The 21,201-nt window shown below is 46.8% G+C and overlaps 1 protein-coding gene across 2 annotated transcripts; it reads right to left on the bottom strand.

Moving 5' to 3' along the window:
- Positions 1-4,097: 4,097 nt before the first annotated feature.
- LOC109885188 (putative methyltransferase DDB_G0268948) lies at positions 4,098-9,900 on the bottom strand. Of its 2 annotated transcripts, none has more exons than XM_031813644.1 (6): positions 9,710-9,900; positions 9,269-9,429; positions 8,672-8,885; positions 8,119-8,222; positions 4,968-5,105; positions 4,098-4,640 (listed from the first exon to the last, which is right to left on the bottom strand). In XM_031813644.1, exons 1-6 carry the CDS (start codon positions 9,818-9,820, stop codon positions 4,538-4,540), a joined length of 831 nt encoding a protein of 276 aa, XP_031669504.1. In that variant the 5' UTR covers positions 9,821-9,900; the 3' UTR covers positions 4,098-4,537. The 2 variants fall into 2 exon arrangements, with proteins under 2 accessions (XP_031669504.1, XP_031669505.1); XM_031813645.1 differs by having other exon boundaries at positions 4,098-4,634.
- Between the last annotated feature and the right edge of the window lie 11,301 nt (positions 9,901-21,201).

The following is a 21,201-nucleotide window of genomic DNA, read 5'->3' as shown; positions in this document are numbered from 1 at the left end:
CCTTGCTGTGCTGTTGTCTTAGGTCTCTCTTTATGTAGTGTTGTGTTGCTGCCTTGCTATGCTGTTGTCTTAGGTCTCTCTTTATGTAGTGTTGTGTTGCTGCCTTGCTGTGCTGTTGTCTTAGGTCTCTCTTTATGTAGTGTTGTGTTGTCTCTCTTTATGTAGTGTTGTGTCTCTCTTTATGTAGTGTTGTGTCTCTCTTTATGTAGTGTTGTGTTGCTACCATGCTATGCTGTTGTCTTAGGTCTCTCTTTATGTAGTGTTGTGTCTCTCTTTATGTAGTGTTGTGTTGCTACCATGCTATGCTGTTGTCTTAGGTCTCTCTTTATGTAGTGTTGTGTCTCTCTTTATGTAGTGTTGTGTTGCTACCATGCTATGCTGTTGTCTTAGGTCTCTCTTTATGTAGTGTTGTGTTGCTACCATGCTATGCTGTTGTCTTAGGTCTCTCTTTATGTAGTGTTGTGTCTCTCTTTATGTAGTGTTGTGTCTCTCTTTATGTAGTGTTGTGTCTCTCTTTATGTAGTGTTGTGTCTCTCTTTATGTAGTGTTGTGTTGCTACCATGCTATGCTGTTGTCTTAGGTCTCTCTTTATGTAGTGTTGTGTTGCTACCATGCTATGCTGTTGTCTTAGGTCTCTCTTTATGTAGTGTTGTGTCTCTCTTTATGTAGTGTTGTGTCTCTCTTTATGTAGTGTTGTGTTGCTACCATGCTGTGCTGTTGTCTTAGGTCTCTCTTTATGTAGTGTTGTGTTGCTGCCTTGCTATGCTGTTGTCTTAGGTCTCTCTTTATGTAGTGTTGTGTCTCTCTTTATGTAGTGTTGTGTTGCTACCATGCTATGCTGTTGTCTTAGGTCTCTCTTTATGTAGTGTTGTGTCTCTCTTTATGTAGTGTTGTGTCTCTCTTTATGTAGTGTTGTGTTGCTACCATGCTATGCTGTTGTCTTAGGTCTCTCTTTATGTAGTGTTGTGTCTCTCTTTAGTGATGTGTGTTTTGTCCTATATTTATTTATGTTATTTCTGTTATTGTTGTTATTTCTGTTACTGTTATATATGTTATTTCTAATCCCAGCCCCCGTCCCCACAGGAGGCTTTTTACCTTCTGGTAGGCCTTCATTGTAAATAAGAATTTGTTCTTTAACTGACTTGTCTAGTTAAATAAAGGTTACATTTTTTTTAAATATTTAAAAATGAATTAAAGCCTGGGCCCAGAGCTATAGCAATACGGCCGCTGTCCACTCCCTATGGAGAAGGTGTGATCTATTCTGTACCCAGCTGAACTGTTCACGTGATGTGTGTGTGTGTGTGTGTGTGTGTGTGTGTGTGTGTGTGTGTGTGTGTGTGTGTGTGTGTGTGTGTGTGTGTGTGTGTGTGTGTGTGTGTGTGTGTGTGTGTGTGCGTGTGTGTGTGTGTGTAAAACAGGAAAACAGGCCAGATGGACTTGATAAGTGAAACCTCATAGTAACATCTCACCTACAGTGGTATTGCCTTAAGGAATGGACAGAGATGAAGCCTAAATGAGTATACAGCCTAAAATAGCCTTATAACACCTTACAAACACTGTCACCTATTGAGCCAAATCTAATAGAGCGGTAAGTGATTGTAATTAGTTATAGGAATGCAATCAGAAAACATTAGCCAGTGAGTTCGCAATGTTTGATTGAATCATTAGGAATGTAATGGATGTGTGATGACCACCTGTGGAGTGGATTTAGGGGGAGAGGAAGACAGTGAATACAATGTAAAGTGATAGTGAAAACATCCCGAGACCTGACCCCAATGAATAAGGAGAACCACTCGCAAGTAGCTGATTCATAGCTATTTATAAGTCCTCTCCTCTTCCACACTAAGCCACCTACCGTCTCAAACCCACATCATCACCCAGAAAGCCCTCTGGCTCCCTATTACCCCTGTCTCAGCTGGCCTGCTGTCAGCTTGGCTATATGATCATTAAGGTGGTCCCAGACACTAGTCCCAGACACTAGTCCCAGACACTAGTCCCAGACACTAGTCCCAGACAGCCACAGGCAGAGACTAATAGCCCGGTAACACTAAGTTAAAGTAACTCTAGTCCTTAGAGAGGAAGATGGTACGGTGGGCATCTGACATTACATCTGAAGAGGAGAAACAGAACTGAGATAAAGGACCTGGGGTGTATTCAATAGGAATGAGCAAACAGGCCCAAACTGGGAGGGGAAAACCTGAACTAAAAGTTTTTCTACGGTGTGCACTAATGAATACACCCCTGTAGTCTCAGGGAAGCTTCTTCAGAGAAGGCTTGATGAACACTTCCATGTTGAGGCCTGGAGTCAGAGTTTAGTGGGTCAGGTATACCCAGGTGGCTATGAGTTGGGGCTATGCGTTGGGTCTATGAGATGGGTCTAAGAGTTGGGCCTATAAAGGGTGGCTATGAGTTGGGTCTATGAGTTGGGCCTATAAAGGGTGGCTATGAGTTTGGTCTATGAGTTGGGCCTATAAAGGGTGGCTATGAGTTGGGTCTATGAGTTGGGGCTATAAAGGGTGGCTATGAGTTGGGTCTATGAGTTGGGCCTATAAAGGGTGGCTATGAGTTGGGTCTATGAGTTGGGGCTATGAGGTGGGACTATGAGGTGCGGCTATGAGGGGGGACTATGAGGTGGGGCTATGAGGTGAAGCTATGAGTTGGGGCTATGAGTTGGTGCTATGAGGTGGGACTATGAGTTGGGGCTATAAGGTGGGACTATGAGGTGGGACTATGAGTTGGGACTATGAGTTGGGGCTATGAGTTGGGGCTATGAGTTGGGGCTATGAGGTGGGACTATGAGGTGGGGCTATGAGGGGGGACTATGAGGTGGGGCTATGAGGTGAAGCTATGAGTTGGGGCTATGAGTTGGTGTTATGAGGTGGGACTATGAGTTGGGGCTATAAGGTGGGACTATGAGGTGGGACTATGAGTTGGGACTATGAGTTGGGGCTATGAGGTGGGACTATAAAGTGGGACTATGAGGTGGGGCTATGAGTTGGGACTATGAGTTGTGGCTATAAAGTGGGACTATGAGTTGGGGCTATATGGTGGGACTATGAGGTGGGGCTATGAGGTGGGACTATGAGTTGGGGCTATGAGGTGGGACTATGAGTTGGGGCTATAAGGTGGGTCTATGAGGTGGGACTATAAAGTGGGACTATGAGTTGGGGCTATAAGGTGGGACTATGAGGCGTGACTATGAGTTGGGGCTATGAATTCTGGCCATGAGTTGGGGCTATGAGTTGAGGCTATGAGTTGTGGCTATGAGGTGGGGCTATGAGGTATGACTATGAGATGGGGCTATGAGGTGGGACTATGAGTTGGGTCTATGAGGTGGGACTATAAAGTGGGACTATGAGTTGGGGCTATAAGGTGGGACTATGAGGCGTGACTATGAGTTGGGGCTATGAGGTGGGACTATGAGTTGGGGCTATGAATTCTGGCCATGAGTTGGGGCTATGAGTTGAGGCTATGAGTTGTGGCTATGAGGTGGGGCTATGAGGTGGGGCTATGAGACGGGGCTATGAGACGGGGCTATGAGTTGGGCCTATGAGTTGGGACTATGAGTTGGGACTATGAGTTGTGGTTATGAATTGAATTCGGGCCATGAGATGGGGCTATGAGTTGGGACTATGAGTTGTGGTTATGAATTGAATTCGGGCCATGAGATGGGGCTATGAGTTGGGACTATGAGTTGTGGTTATGAATTGAATTCGGACCATGAGTTGGGGCTATGAGTTGGGGCTATGAGTTGGGACTATGAGTTGTGGTTATGAATTGAATTCGGGCCATGAGATGGGGCTATGAGGTGAGGTAGGGAAAGTATTACTTTATTCTACCACTAGGGGCACCATATGGCATTTCAGATGGGGAGACCTCACTACTGTCAGAGACTGACTCCTGCCAGGCAGGAACTCAGTCCTACTCCTCTGAAAACACATGCACACACACACACCAGCCTCAACACTCAGAGGGACACCGAGGGAGCATGTGTGAGCACATACGCAAGAGGCTGGAGACATCAGACTGTGTGTTCAGAACGCAAACCACTGTAATTACCAGTTACAGTTAATTTTACAGTAAACCAGAGAAGACTATTGTGTTTTAACAAGCTGTTTCTTTATAAAACAAGAAATGGTTGAGCTCATCGGGTATCCAGACTATTCTGAAACATCGTAAAACATTTTCTTTAGGTGGTATTGGAGTTCATGTGGGTTCACTTTTCATTTTGACTTTGATGGACTAATGATTTAAGTTGTATGTAACATGTGGTCTTATTTGTTGTAATGTGTAACCTCTCTTTTAGTTATGTCATTTTGCCATTAGATGCAACAGAAAACATCAAGGGAAGAGACGGGTCTGTGGGGTTTGCTGCGTCTTTGCCCCAGATCAGGCTGCAGCAGGTTTGCTGCGTCTTTGCCCCAGATCAGGCTGCAGCAGGTTTGCTGCGTCTTTGCCCCAGATCAGGCTGCAGCAGGTTTGCTGCGTCTTTGCCCCAGATCAGGCTGCAGCAGGTTTGCTGCGTCTTTGCCCCAGATCAGGCTGCAGCAGGTTTGCAGGCCAGCCAGTAGAAATACTTCACCACCACTGTGATCTCTGTGTCTGGATTCGACTCCCCCATCTCAGACAGCAACCTCGGCCAGAAGAGGAGGAGTGGAACAGAGTGAGTGACAGTCAAAGAAGATGGTCATCAGCTCACTAAGATTTTCTTAGAGATGAGAAATTCAACTCATTTCAAACCAACCTGCACTGCACTATTTATGGGATTGTGTTCAAGTGTTTATATATATAAACCTATAAGCAGACAAGTCTCCCCTCGTAGATAGTTGCTTCCAGTGTTCATAATTGTAATAGAAGTGTGCAGACAGTAGTTTGCAAAAATAAACATGGAGTAAACATTGCTAAAGACACATTCAATTTATTTCCAGCCTGCAAATTATTTTGAGCACCTGTATGCTGAAGCTCACCTGTTCCTGAAGTCCTGGGAGAACCTGTGGGCTTCCACTGGATCCTGCTTCAGCAACGCCCGATAGCTAGAGAAGGTCTCCACCATGCCGATGTAGCCACTCAGAGGCATCGGTCTCCTCATCCGCAGACACTCATGCCTGGAAAGAGCAACACAAAAACACTGAACAAAATCAGAATACTATTTTATGCTAAGCTAGGCCAAGCATTCTGTGCTAGGCTAAGCTATGCTATTCTATTATACTCTAGACTAGGCTATGCTACGCTACGCTAGGCTAGGCGATGGTATGCTAGTATACTAATATTCAGGGCAATCGTAAAGTATTCCGACCCCTTGACCCCTCCACATTGTATTCAATTACAACCTTACTCTAAAATATAGATTTAAAAAAAAATATTCAGACCCTTTAGTCAGGACTTTGTTGAAGCACCTTTGGAAGCGATTGAGTCTTCTTGGGTATGACGCTACAAGCTTGGCACACCTGTATTTGGGGAGTTTCTCCCATTCTTCTCAGATCCTCTCAAGCTCTGTCAGGTTGGATGGTGAGCGTTGCTGCACAGCTATTTTCAGGTCTCTCCAGAACTGTATGATCGGGTTCAGGTCTGGGCTATGGCTGGACCGCTCAAGGATATTCAGAGACTTGTCCTAAAGCCACTCCAGCGTTGTCTTGACTGTTTGCTTAGGGTCTTTGTCCTGTTGGAAGGTGAACCTTCGCCCAAGTCTGAGGTCTGGAGGAGCAGGTTTTTTCTGTTCATCTTTCCCTCGATCCTGACTGGTCTCCTAGTCCCTGCCACTGAAAAACATCCCCACAGTATGATGCTGCCACCACCATGCTTCACCGTAGGGATGGTGCTAGGTTTCCTCCAGATGTGACGCTTGGCATTCAGGCTAATGAGTTCAATCTTGATTTCATCAGACCAGAGAGTCTTGTTTCTCACTATTTGAGAGTCTTTAGGTGCCTTTTGGCAAATGCCAAGTGGGCTGTCATATTATTATAATTATTTATTTAACCTTTATTTAACTAGGCAAGTCGGTTAAGAGTAAATTCTTATTTACAATAACAGCCTACCCCGGCCAAACCTGGACAACGCTGGGCCAATTCTGCGCCGCCCTATGGGACTCCCAATCACAGCCCGATGTGATACAGCCTGGATTCAAACCAGGGACTGTAGTGACGCCTCTTGCACTGAGATGCAGTGCCTTAGACTGCTGCGCCACTCGGGAGCCCCATGTGACTTTTAATGAGGAGTGGCTTCCATCTGGCCACTCTACCATAAAGGCTTGATTGGTATAGTTCTGCAGAGATGTTTGCCCTTCTGGAAGGTTCTCCCATCTCCACAGAGGAACTCTAGAGCTCTGTCAGAGTGACCATCGGGTTCTTGGTCATCTCCCTGACCAAGACCCTTCTCCCCCGATTGCTCAGTTTGGCTGGGCGGTCAGCTCTATGAAGAGTGGATGGTTCCAAACTTCTTCCATTTAAGAATGATGGAGGCCACTGTGTTCTTGGGGACTTTCAATGCTGCAGAAATGTTTTGGTACCCTTCCCCAGATCTGTGCCTTGACACAATCCTGTCTCGGAACTCTACGGACAATTCCTTCACCCTCATGGCTTGGATTTTGCTCTGACATGCACTGTCAACTATAGGACCTTATATAGACAGGTGTGTGCCTTTCCTAATCATGTTCAAATCAAAATGACCACAGGTGGATTCCAGTCGAGTTGTAGAAACATCTGAAGGATGATCAATTAAACAGGATGCACCTGAGCTCAATATCATAGCAAATGGTGTGAATACTTATGTAAAGATTTGCAAAAAATGTCTAAACTTGTTTTCGCTTCGTCATTGTGGGGTATTGTGTGTAGATTGATGAGGAATTTTCATTTATTTAATCAATTTTAGAATAAGGCTGCAAAGTAACAAAATGTGGAACAAGTCAAGGGATCTGAATACTTTCCGAAGGCACCGTGTCCACAGTAGACACAGAGCCAGATATACAGTAGACACAGAGCCAGATATACAGTAGACACAGAGCCAGATATACAGTAGACACAGAGCCAGATATACAGTAGACACAGAGCCCAGATATACAGTAGACACAGAGCCCAGATATACAGTAGACACAGAGCCCAGATATACAGTAGACACAGAGCCAGATATACAGTAGACACAGAGCCCAGATATACAGTAGACACAGAGCCCAGATATACAGTAGACACAGAGCCAGATATACAGTAGACACAGAGCCCAGATATACAGTAGACACAGAGCCAGATATACAGTAGACACAGAGCCAGATATACAGTAGACACAGAGCCCAGATATACAGTAGACACAGAGCCAGATATACAGTAGACACAGAGCCAGATATACAGTAGACACAGAGCCCAGATATACAGTAGACACAGTGCCAGATATACAGTAGACACAGAGCCCAGATATACAGTAGACACAGAGCCAGATATACAGTAGACACAGAGCCAGATATACAGTAGACACAGAGCCAGATATACAGTAGACACAGAGACAGATATACAATAGACACAGAGCCAGATATACAGTAGACACAGAGCCACATATACAGTAGACACAGAGCCAAATATACAGTAGACACAGAGCCAGATATACAGTAGACACAGAGCCAGATATACAGTAGACACAGAGCCCAGATATACAGTAGACACAGAGCCAGATATACAGTAGACACAGAGACAGATATACAGTAGACACAGAGCCCGATATACAGTAGACACAGAGCCCAGATATACAGTAGACACAGAGCCCAGATATACAGTAGACACAGAGCCCAGATATACAGTAGACACAGAGCCAGATATACAGTAGACACAGAGCCCACATATACAGTAGACACAGAGCCAAATATACAGTAGACACAGAGCCAGCAACATATACAGTAGACACAGAGCCAGCAACATATACAGTAGACACAGAGCCAGCAACATATACAGTAGACACAGAGCCAGCAACATATACAGTAGACACAGAGCCAGATATACAGTAGACACAGAGCCAGCAACATATACAGTAGACACAGAGCCAGATATACAGTAGACACAGAGCCAGATATACAGTAGACACAGAGCCAGATATACGTTAGCAGTCTGGATACCGTGGCTTTTCAGCAGCACTCACCACTCTTTGTCTGGGTACGGGCATGAGTCATACATCTGTTTGTAGAGAGGGACCGTGGTAGTACCTATGTGGGCACTGCGAAATGGCAGCAGGTTCTTGTAGAACTGCAGGGGGACATGAATAAGGTAGTATTATTTTCCCGTTGTTTCCTTACTCTGAAGTCACACAGTTTGCACACTTCATAGAAGGCCAGATCCCAGTGTACACACTTCATAGAAGGCCAGATCCCAGTGTACACACTTCATAGAAGGCCAGATCCCAGTGTACACACTTCATAGAAGGCCAGATCCCAGTGTACACACTTCATAGAAGGCCAGATCCCAGTGTACATTGAACTCAAGAGAGTGTTACATTTAAACCTTCACAGAGTACATATGAGTCCCAATTATCCAGTGTTGAACTGGTTCATTTAACACTGAGATAGTGGGACTCCTGTACATAGTCAGTTGGTCAGTTGATTGTATGTGATGTTGTCTCCATCTGGAGCAGCCTGCTATTTGTAATGATCTTATCAATTAAATCAATCAATTAAATCAGTTGTTTGTTATCTGACCTGATGACAGATGTCAGTCAGAGTGTGGGAGTGTTGTCCGTACTCCAGGTCCATGTCCAGGGTATAACTGATCAGGGCCAGACACCCTCTGGGCTTCAGCAGCCTGTCTGCCTCCTGGAGGAACCGTGGACGATGGAACCAGTGTGCCGCGGTCATGGAGGTCACCAAGTCTACCCCGCCGTCAGCGAACGGTAACTCCTCTGCAGGACACTGCCTGTGGGGTTATGGAAGATGTGAGACAGTGTCTGCAAGCTGACGAAAGGGTTACACATTTGAGATGTTTAACTGGTGACATTTGGACCTCAACGTGTCCGAGTTAATTATGTTACTAGTTCAAACTACAGGGATGTTTCATTGGGGTATGGTGTCAAAAAACAGGATAATTACATCTAGATATGAAGGAATTAATGAATACTTTATAGTCCAATAGACACTGTTGTCTGCCAACAGTACCAACCTTCCTGACAGACATATAACACATCACAATGCATACAACACTTCACTTATTAAAGTATGACCTTGGACGAAACCTTGATCCTTGCTAGGACAACAAAGCAATTCCCGCCCACTATCCTGCGTGCCCCTCCCCCCTCTTACCTGTAGAAGATATTTGGGGCGCTGCTATTGGCCAGAGCCACCTCCAGCTGGGCGGGGCTGATGTCTGTCCCAATCACTTGGGTAAAGTGAGGGGCCAGTAGGAGTGTCCCCTGTCCCGAGCCACAGCCTACGTCCACGGCAAGGTCGAACGGCCTTCCTTTCTGAAGTGACAATAACATCGGGAGTCAGCGGTATATCACCGTTATATCAGCGGTATATCAGCGCTATACAGTTTGTGAAAAAACAAATTACGCTAATAAATCCAGATAGGCACAATTATAGCAGCCAAATACATACGATTAGATCGGTTTGGGCTTACACATTAATCATTCGAACAGGGCAAGGGTCTAGGGGCAAACTACATTCCCTGCACGCACGGACACACACACACACACACACACACACACACACACACACACACACACACACACAGGCCCCTACCATATTCTCCAGAAATGCCAGTATCTCTGCGATCAGTTCCTGTGGGGGGGACACCCTGTACCTCAGGTAGGAGGCTGCGTGCTCTTTGCCCTCAAAGCGACGGTGAGCCATGTTGCCGTGCTGTTGCCGTGCTGTTGCCGTGCTGAGTCAGAATGAGAGAGAGAGTTCTGAGGACCCTGACTACCTCTGGGACACTAACATCAGACACAGAGGTTGTTAATTAACCACCAGGGCTTCGTCCCAAATGATCCCTCCTTCCTCCCAAAGTGTGCACTTGTTCACTTCCCTTTGCTAATTTCAAAGGAAATATACCTGGTATAAGAAATACTGTGGAAAACCCCTCAAGCCCCTTTCTGCACCAATACAATGCGTTTAGATCTGTGGAGGTGAACGAGTGCAGGGAACGAGTGTACACTTCAGGAGAAAGGAGATATTATTGGGATGCACCCCCCAAGGAAACCAAACTATTTTGCTGCACTTCCTTCGGAGGACAGAAGAGGTCAGTATTAGACAGAGTATGTCCTGTAGGAGATGGAGCTGGGACTGGGGACAGAGACAGAGAGAGACAGAGAGCAGGGACAGAGACAGAGTATGTCCTGTAGGAGATGGAGCTGGGACTGGGGACAGAGACAGAGAGAGACAGAGAGCAGGGACAGAGACAGAGTATGTCCTGTAGGAGATGGAGCTGGGACTGGGGACAGAGACAGAGAGAGACAGAGAGCAGGGATAGAAACAGAGACAAAGAGCAAGGACAGAGACAAAGACAGAGAGCAGGGATAGAGACAGAAACAGAGACAAAGAGCAGGGACAGAGACAGAGAGCAGGGATAGAGACAGAGAGCTGGGACAGAGACAGAGAGGAGGGACAGAGACAGAGAGCAGAGACAGACACAGAGAGAGACAGAGAGCAGGGACAGAGACAGAGAGCAGGGACAGAGACAGAGAGCAGGGATAGAAACAGAGACAAAGAGCAAGGACAGAGACAAAGACAGAGAGCAGGGATAGAGACAGAAACAGAGACAAAGAGCAGGGACAGAGACAGAGAGCAGGGATAGAGACAGAGAGCTGGGACAGAGACAGAGAGGAGGGACAGAGACAGAGAGCAGAGACAGACACAGAGAGAGACAGAGAGCAGGGACAGAGACAGAGAGCAGGGACAGAGACAGAGAGCAGGGATAGAGACAGAGAGCAGGGATAGAGACAGAGAGCAGGGACAGAGACAGATACAGAGAGCAGGGATAGAGACAGATAGCAGGGACAGAGACAGAGACAGAGAGCAGGGACAGAGACAGAGAGCAGGGATAGAGACAGAGACAGAGGTCAGGGATAGAGACAGAGACAGAGAGCAGGGATAGAGACAGAGAGCAGGGATAGAGACAGAGAGAGACAGAGAGCAGGGACAGAGACAGAGAGCAGGGATAGAGACAGAGACAGAGAGACAGAGAGCAGGGATAGAGACAGAGACAGAGAGCAGGGACAGGGACAGAGAGTAGGGATAGAAACAGAGAGCAGGGATAGAGACAGAGAGCAGGCACAGAGACAGAGAGAAGGGATAGAGACAGAGAGCAGGGATAGAGACAGAGAGCAGGGACAGAGACAGAGAGCAGGGATAGAGACAGAGAGAGACAGAGAGCAGGGACAGAGACAGAGAGCAGGGACAGAGACAGAGAGCAGGGATAGAGACAGAGACAGAGAGCAGGGATAGAGACAGAGACAGAGAGCAGGGACAGGGACAGAGAGTAGGGATAGAAACAGAGAGCAGGGATAGAGACAGAGAGCAGGCACAGAGACAGAGAGAAGGGATAGAGACAGAGAGCAGGGATAGAGACAGAGAGCAGGGACAGACAGAGAGCAGGGATAGAGACAGAGAGCAGGGATAGAGACAGAGAGCAGGGACAGAGACAGAGAGAAGGGATAGAGACAGAGAGCAGGGATAGAGACAGAGAGCAGGGACAGACAGAGAGCAGGGATAGAGACAGAGAGCAGGCACAGAGACAGAGAGAAGGGATAGAGACAGAGAGCAGGGATAGAGACAGAGAGCAGGGACAGACAGAGAGCAGGGATAGAGACAGAGAGCAGGGATAGAGACAGAGAGCAGGGATAGAGACAGAGAGCAGGCACAGAGACAGAGAGAAGGGATAGAGACAGAGAGCAGGGATAGAGACAGAGAGCAGGGACAGAGACAGAGAGCAGGGATAGAGACAGAGAGAGACAGAGAGCAGGGACAGAGACAGAGAGCAGGGACAGAGACAGAGAGCAGGGATAGAGACAGAGACAGAGAGACAGAGAGCAGGGATAGAGACAGAGACAGAGAGCAGGGACAGGGACAGAGAGTAGGGATAGAAACAGAGAGCAGGGATAGAGACAGAGAGCAGGCACAGAGACAGAGAGAAGGGATAGAGACAGAGAGCAGGGATAGAGACAGAGAGCAGGGACAGACAGAGAGCAGGGATAGAGACAGAGAGCAGGGATAGACACAGAGAGCAGGGATAGAGACAGAGAGCAGGGACAGAGACAGAGAGCAGGGACAGACACAGAGAGCAGGGATAGAGAGCAGGGATAGAGAGCAGAGACAGAGAGCAGAGATAGAGAGCAGGGATAGAGACAGAGAGCAGAGAGCAGGGATAGACACAGAGAGCAGGGATAGAGAGCAGAGACAGAGAGCAGAGATAGAGAGCAGAGATAGAGAGCAGAGACAGAGAGCAGGGATAGAGAGCAGAGACAGAGAGCAGAGACAGAGAGCAGAGACAGAGAGCAGGGATAGAGAGCAGGGATAGAGAGCAGGGACAGACACAGAGAGCAGGGATAGAGAGCAGGGACAGACACAGAGAGCAGTGATAGAGACAGAGAGCAGGGACAGACACAGAGAGCAGGGATAGAGAGCAGAGACAGAGAGCAGAGACAGAGCGCAGGGATAGAGAGCAGAGACAGAGAGCAGAGATAGAGAGCAGGGATAGAGACAGAGAGCAGAGAGCAGGGATAGACACAGAGAGCAGGGATAGAGAGCAGAGACAGAGAGCAGAGATAGAGAGCAGAAATAGAGAGCAGAGACAGAGAGCAGGGATAGAGAGCAGAGACAGAGAGCAGAGACAGAGAGCAGAGACAGAGAGCAGAGACAGAGAGCAGGGATAGAGAGCAGAGACAGAGAGCAGAGATAGAGAGCAGGGATAGAGACAGAGAGCAGAGAGCAGGGATAGACACAGAGAGCAGGGATAGAGAGCAGAGACAGAGAGCAGAGATAGAGAGCAGAGACAGAGAGCAGAGATAGAGAGCAGGGACAGACACAGAGAGCAGGGATAGAGAGCAGAGACAGAGAGCAGGGATAGAGACATATGAGATCAACAGCCTTCACAGATTGAATCCAGTCATATACTGTTCCAAATACTTCAAATCAAATCCAATTGTATTAGTCACATACCCAAGTTTAGCAGATGTTAATGCGAGTGTAGCAAAATGCTTGTGCTTCTAGTTCCGACACTGCAGCAATATCTAACATGTAATCTAACAATGCCACAACAACTACCTAATACACACAAATATAAGTAAAGGAATGAATTAAGAAGATATACAGTACATACAGTGCCTTGCGAAAGTATTCGGCCCCCTTGAACTTTGCGACCTTTTGCCACATTTCAGGCTTCAAACATAAAGATATAAAACTGTATTTTTTTGTGAAGAATCAACAACAAGTGGGACACAATCATGAAGTGGAACGACATTTATTGGATATTTCAAACTTTTTTAACAAATCAAAAACTGAAAAATTGGGCGTGCCAAATTATTCAGCCACCTTAAGTTAATACTTTGTAGCGCCACCTTTTGCTGCGATTACAGCTGTAAGTCGCTTGGGGTATGTCTCTATCAGTTTTGCACATCGAGAGACTGACATTTTTTCCCATTCCTCCTTGCAAAACAGCTCGAGCTCAGTGAGGTTGGATGGAGAGCATTTGTGAACAGCAGTTTTCAGTTCTTTCCACAGATTCTCGATTGGATTCAGGTCTGGACTTTGACTTGGCCATTCTAACACCTGGATATGTTTATTTTTGAACCATTCCATTGTAGATTTTGCTTTATGTTTTGGATCATTGTCTTGTTGGAAGACAAATCTCCGTCCCAGTCTCAGGTCTTTTGCAGACTCCATCAGGTTTTCTTCCAGAATGGTGACCTGACATGATGACTCCTTGCTGTCCCCAGTCCACCTGGCCATGCTGCTGCTCCAGTTTCAACTTCCACCTGACTGTGCTGCTGCTCCAGTTTCAACTGTTCTGCCTTATTATTATTCGACCATGCTGGTCATTTATGAACATTTGAACATCTTGGCCATGTTCTGTTATAATCTCCACCCGGCACAGCCAGAAGAGGACTGGCCACCCCACATAGCCTGGTTCCTCTCTAGGTTTCTTCCTAGGTATTGGCCTTTCTAGGGAGTTTTTCCTAGCCACCGTGCTTCTACACCTGCATTGCTTGCTGTTTGGGGTTTTAGGCTGGGTTTCTGTACAGCACTTTGAGATATCAGCTGATGTACGAAGGGCTATATAAATAAATTTGATTTGATTTGATTTGATTTGGTCCTGTATTTGGCTCCATCCATCTTCCCATCAATTTTAACCATCTTCCTTGTCCCTGCTGAAGAAAAGCAGGCCCAAACCATGATGCTGCCACCACCATGTTTGACAGTGGGGATGATAGGTTCAGGGTGATGAGCTGTGTTGCTTTTACGCCAAACATAACGTTTTGCATTGTTGCCAAAAAGTTCCATTTTGGTTTCATCTGACCAGGGCACCTTCTTCCACATGTTTGGTGTGTCTCCCAGGTGGCTTGTGGCAAACTTTAAATGACACATTTTATGGATATCTTTAAGAAATGGCTTTCTTCTTGCCACTCTTCCATAAAGGCCAGATTTGTGCAATATACGACTGATTGTTGTCCTATGGACAGAGTCTCCCACCTCAGCTGTAGATCTCTGCAGTTCATCCAGAGTGATCATGGGCCTCTTGGCTGCATCTGATCAGTCTTCTCCTTGTATGAGCTGAAAGTTTAGAGGGACGGCCAGGTCTTGGTAGATTTGCAGTGGTCTGATACTCCTTCCATTTCAATATTATCGCTTGCACAGTGCTCTTTGGGATGTTTAAAGCTTGGGAAATCTTTTTATATCCAAATCCGGCTTTAAATTTCTTCACAACAGTATCTCGGACCTGCCTGGTGTGTTCCTTGTTCTTCATGATGCTCTCTGCGCTTTTAACGGACCTCTGAGACTATCACAGTGCAGGTGCATTTATACGGAGACTTGATTACACACAGGTGGATTGTATTTATCATCATTAGTCATTTAGGTCAACATTGGATCATTCAGAGATCCTCACTGAACTTCTTGAGAGAGTTTGCTGCACTGATAGTAAAGGGGCTGAATCATTTTGCACGCCCAATTCTTCAGTTTTTGATTTGTTAAAAAAGTTTGAAATATCCAATAAATGTCGTTCCACTTCATAATTGTGTCCCACATGTTGTTGATTCTTCACCAAAAAATACAGTTTTATATCTTTATGTTTGAAGCCTGAAATGTGGCAAAAGGTCGCAAAGTTCAAGGGGGCCGAATACTTTCGCAAGGCACTGTATAAATACATGGATGAGCGGTGTCATGACATTGGCCTCTTTGGGGATAGCAACCCCACCCCCCATCCCCCCCTCCTTGCCTCCCTCTTGCCTCCTTCAACTAGGCTGCTGTGGTCAGAGGACATAAATTCCTGAGGGGATCTCCTCATGGACACATAGTAGAGAGAGAGGGTAAACTTTCATAGAGGACAAAGGAAATCCTTCCACCTCATAGAACTTGAGGTACGAACAAATTTCATGTTCCGGAGAAAGTATAAAAGATCGGTGAAGAATCCAGCTACGAACTGGTCCGTTTGTTACAACTTGGGGAAGCTCATGGGAGACGGTGTGGCCACATTACCATAACGCTGTTTATATAATAGCCTCAGATATGAGGTTTACATCTAATTGTTGTATACGATGAATGAGTGAGTATGATACTGTTTGTATAATTGTGTAATATGATTTTGGACTATTTAATGAAGAAAAATACAATTCCCTTTTGATTTGAACTAAATCTGAGGACCGCCCCTGAGCCCAGTTAGGGTCAGACATCCTGGGACAGCCTTTTCTGCCATTCCAAATAAAACACCCACTCGGGTTTTCGATCAGCAGACCGAGCTTACCTCAATTACGAGATGGCTAAAGGTTGCAGACCATGTTTTTCTCCATTAGGAGGACAAAGGTTGTAGACCATTGCTGAATCTTTTAACCATACCACGTGGTTAAACTCTTAGACAATCGATACCGACAGAATAAGAACAAGTCTTTGATATTGATTACTACTCTGCAGCTAGGAATTCAGTATCATTGAACGTGAAGAACAACAACTGCCGAAACATCCATTCTATTACAAATGAATGAATGTCACTTTGAACTATCCCCTCTTACCAAGACAGAGAGAGCGAGGGAGAGAGACAGACAATTCTACAAAAGACACAAACTTTTCACCAGCGATCAAGACGACACACTGAGCATAAATATACACATTGTTTGCAATTGTTCCCAAATGAGTGAGCATTCATGTGTAAAGGATTAGCATTTCAATTGTTATAATTATCACTCTGTAGTGACTTCTTAGTCGACCCCCACTTCCCCTTTTGTCTAACCATCCGCCATGCCGGTTTAGCCCACTAGGGCACATTCTCCTATCATTACATTTACCTTGTTTGTTTGTTTGTTTATGCATTTCTGTGAATTACTTAGTTAGTAATAAATAAATGATTTAAGACAATTGATGTATGGATGACTCATAGTGAAGACTGGGTTCGTGCAGATAACCAACAATTTACGACGTTTGGAATGAGACTAATGTGAGGTAAAGTAAATCATTCATTAACTCGAAGACTAATTGATCGGATAAAATATCTGAAAAGTTATTTTAGGAAATTATAACTTGGTAATCTGAATATTTTTCCTTGGTGCTCCGACTTCCTACTTAATTAGTTACGTCATTAATCAGTTGATCGCGTAGTAACTAATTACAGAGAATCTTTGATAAAAACTATCAGTCTTCAGTTAATGATGGTAAAGACACGACAGCAGCATAGGCAAGATGCAATAGAGCGGCACAGGCAAGATTAAATAGATGGTAATAGATGGTATAAAGTACAGTATATACATGTGAGATGAGTAATGCAGGACATGTAAACATTAAAGTGGCATTATTAAAGTGACTAGTGATACATTTATTAAAGTGGCCAATGATTTCAAGTCTGTATGTAGGTAGCAGCCTCTCTGTGTTAGTGATGGCTGTTTAACATTCTGATGGCCTTGAGATAGAATCTGTTGTTCAGTCTCTCGGTCCCAGCTTTGATGCACCTGTACTGACCTCGCCTTCTGGATGGTTGTGGGGTACACAGGCAGTGGCTCGGGTGGTTGTTGTCCTTGATGGTCTTTTTGGTTTTCCTGTGACATTGGGTGCTGTAGGTTTCCTGGAGGGCAGGTAGTTTGCCCCCGGTGATGCGTTTTGCAGACCGCACTACCCTCTGGAGAGCCTTACAATTGTGGGCGGTGCAGTTGCCATACCAGGCGGTGATACAATTGTGCATCTGTAAAAGTTTGTAAGGGTTTTAGGTGACAAGCCAAATTTCTTCAGCCTCCTGAGGTTGAAGAGGCGCTGTTGCGTCTTTTTCACCCCACTGTCTGTGAGGGTGGACCATTTTAGTTTGTCCTTGATGTGTATGCCGAGGAACTTAAAACTTTCCACCTTCTCCACTGCTGTCCCTTTGATGTGTATAGGGAGATGCTCCTTCTGCTGTTTCCTGAAGTCCATGATCATCTCCTTTGTTTTGTTAACGTTGAGTGAGAGGTTGTTTTCCTGACACCACACTCCGAGTGCCCTCACCCCCTCCCTGTAGGCTGTTTCGTCGTTGTTGATAATCAAGCCTACTACTGTTGATGATTGAGTTGGAGGCGTGCATGGCCACGCAGTCATGGGTGAACAGGGAGGACAGGAGGGGGCTGACCATGCACCCTTGTGGGGCCCCAGCGATGTTGTTTCCTACTTTCATCACCTGGGGGTGGCCCGTCAGGAAGTCCAGGACCCAATTGCACAGGGTGGGGTTGAGACCCAGGGCCTCAAGCTTAATGGTGAGCTTGGAGGGTACTATGGTGTTAAATGCTGACCTATAGTCAATGAACAGCATTCTTACATAGGTATTCCTCTTGTCCAGATGGGATAGGGCACTGTGCAGTGTGATGGCGATTGCATCCTCTGTGGACCTATTGGGGCGGTAAGCAAATTATCTGTCATGTCTGGCTTGGTATTTGCAGTGTATGCTGAGAGAAGTAGAAATGAATGAGTCTTCCCATTGAGAATGATGATCCAGTGAAATACACAACAGATACTATTCCTCATTCTGACATGGAGAAGAAGGAGGAGGATATTTTTATTAATTTATTGCAACATCTGACTACCTGATAGATGTCTCCTGTCAGATCTGTTGAGGCCTGTGGCGGTTGGGAGTGGAGAGAGAGTTGGTCAGGGTGGTGGTGTTAGTGGTTGGGAGTGGAGAGAGAGTTGGTCAGGGTGGTTGGGGTTGGGAGTGGAGAGAGAGTTGGTCAGGGTGGTGGTGGATGGGAGTGGAGAGAGAGTTGGTCAGGGTGGTTGGGAGTGGAGAGAGAGTTGGTCAGGGTGGTGGTGTTAGTGGTTGGGAGTGGAGAGAGAGTTTGTCAGGGTGGTTGGGGTTGGGAGTGGAGAGAGAGTTGGTCAGGGTGGTGGTGGATGGGAGTGGAGAGAGAGTTGGTCAGGGTGGTTGGGAGTGGAGAGAGAGTTGGTCAGGGTGGTGGTGTTAGTGGTTGGGAGTGGAGAGAGAGTTGGTCAGGGTGGTTGGGGTTGGGAGTGGAGAGAGAGTTGGTCAGGGTGGTGGTGGTTGGGAGTGGAGAGAGAGTTGGTCAGGGTGGTGGTGGTTGGGAGTGGAGAGAGAGTTGGTCAGGGTGGTGGTGTTAGTGGTTGGGAGTGGAGAGAGAGTTGGTCAGGGTGGTGGTGGTTGGTGGTTGGGAGTGGAGAGAGAGTTGGTCAGGGTGGTGGTGGATGGGAGTGGAGAGAGAGTTGGTCAGGGTGGTTGGGAGTGGAGAGAGAGTTGGTCAGGGTGGTGGTGTTGGTGGTTGGGAGTGGAGAGAGAGTTGGTCAGGGTGGTTGGGATTGGGGGTGGAGAGAGAGTTGGTCAAGGTGGTGGTTGGGGGTGGAGAGAGTTGGTTAGGTTGGTTGGGGTTGGGGGTGGAGAGAGAGTTGGTCAGGGTGGTGGTTGGGGGTGGAGAGAGAGTTGGTCAGGGGGGTTGGGGGTGGGGAGAGAGTTGGTCAGGGTGGTGGTAGATGGGAGTGGAGAGAGAGTTGGTCAGGGTGGTGGTGGTTGATGGTTGGGAGTGGAGAGAGAGTTGGTCAGGGTGGTGGTGTTAGTGGTTGGGAGTGGAGAGAGAGTTGGTCAGGGTGGTGGTGTTGGTGGTTGAGAGTGGAGAGAGAGTTGGTCAGGGTGGTCGGGATTGGGGGTGGAGAGAGAGTTGGTCAGGGTGGTTGAGATTGGGGGTGGAGAGAGAGTTGGTCAGGGTGGTTGGGGTTGGGGGTGGAGAGAGTGTTGGTCAGGGTGGTGGTTGGGGTTGGAGAGAGAGTTGGTCAGGGTGATTGGGGTTGGGGGTGGAGAGAGAGTTGGTCAGGGTGGTGGTGTTAGTGGTTGGGAGTGGAGAGCAAGTTGGTCAGGGTGGTTGGGGTTGGGGGGTGGAGCGAGAGTTGGTCAGGGTGGTTGGGGTTGGGGGTGGAGAGAGAGTTGGTCAGCGTGGTGGTGTTGGGGGTGGGGATGGTCGGAGGTTCTGTGTTTCATCACAACATAAACTTGCAGGCTAATCTTGAACTTAGAAGTATTTTTCTATAGTGAAGTGCCGTGAGAAACAGGAGAACCTCCTCTTCTGCATGTGTGCATGTTCGTGTTTGTGTGTGTGGTTGTGCGTTCGTGTGTGTGATGCTGTGACCTTTCCCTCTGACCTGGCTAGTGACCTTGTTATCCTCCCAGGTTTAATTACCAGTCACAGCGGTGGAATAGTAATCAGAGAGGAATTAGAGTCTGTGGTTGGGTGGGGTGGGGGGGATCAATGTCCTTTAGGGAGGGGGAGTCCAGGGAGAGTCAAATAGGACCGGCACATACACACACACACACTGAAGAACTAGCACACTCAATACTCATGCATGTTCTATCTTTGTTTTTAAATTCCCTTTCAGCCTTGTTCTGATAGTTCAGAATCAGATGAAAGTGTTTTTGGACCGACACAGATCTACAGAACTATACCCAGAACCTCTGAACAGATGAAAGTGTTTTTGGACCGACACAGATCTACAGAACTATACCCAGAACCTCTGAACAGATGAAAGTGTTTTTGGACCGACACAGATCTACAGAACTATACCCAGAACCTCTGAACAGATGAAAGTGTTTTTGGACCGACACAGATCTACAGAACTATACCCAGAACCTCTGAACAGATGAAAGTGTTTTTGGACCGACACAGATCTACAGAACTATACCCAGAACCTCTGAACAGATATTCAAATGGAAGAGGCTCATCTTCACAGGAGTTCCTCTTTAACACGCCACATACTGCTTGGAATTAGGTAAGGAACTGATTAGATATTGATCTTCCCTAATTCCTATCTATTTATTCAGCAGGGGGGGATAAGCAACTCCTACCCAGGCCAAGGTTGGAGCAACTCCTACCCACCCTCAGGCCAAGGTTGGAGCAACTCCTACCCACCCTCAGGCCCAGGTTGGAGCAACTCCTACCCACCCTCAGGCCAAGGTTGGAGCAACTCCTACCCACCCTCAGGCCAAGGCTGGAGCAACGCCTACCCACCCTCAGGCCAAGGTTGGAGCAACTCCTACCCACCCTCAGGCCAAGGTTGGAGCAACTCCTACCCACCCTCAGGCCAAGGTTGGAGCAAGGGGTTACTCACAAACCATGTGCAATGAATAGGTATTATGTAGGCCTAGACGGAATATGTTTTCCAAAACCATTGAGCTGTCCATTCTCCTTCAGGTCCTATTGAAGTGTTCATGTCCAGACAACGCTAAGTGTTTTTAACATGTGGAATGTCCCTGTTTAAATCCATTCTATTTGCATTGTTTGCTGTACATCTTGAATAGAGGCATACAAAACAGAGAGCCACATTCCCACATACAGTACCTTCGCTCATACACTCTGACAGGGACCTCCCACATACAGTACCTTCGCTCATACACTCTGACAGGGACCTCCCACATACAGTACCTTCGCTCATACACTCTGACAGGGACCTCCCACATACAGTACCTTCGCTCATACACTCTGACAGGGACCTCCCACATACAGTACCTTCGCTCATACACTCTGACAGGGAACTCCCACATACAGTACCTTCGCTCATACACTCTG

This window comes from Oncorhynchus kisutch, unplaced genomic scaffold, assembly GCF_002021735.2.
Source record: "Oncorhynchus kisutch isolate 150728-3 unplaced genomic scaffold, Okis_V2 Okis05a-Okis16b_hom, whole genome shotgun sequence".
In the NCBI taxonomy this organism is placed as follows: Eukaryota; Metazoa; Chordata; class Actinopteri; order Salmoniformes; family Salmonidae; genus Oncorhynchus; species Oncorhynchus kisutch.
This window is presented reverse-complemented; position numbering and strand designations above follow the sequence as displayed.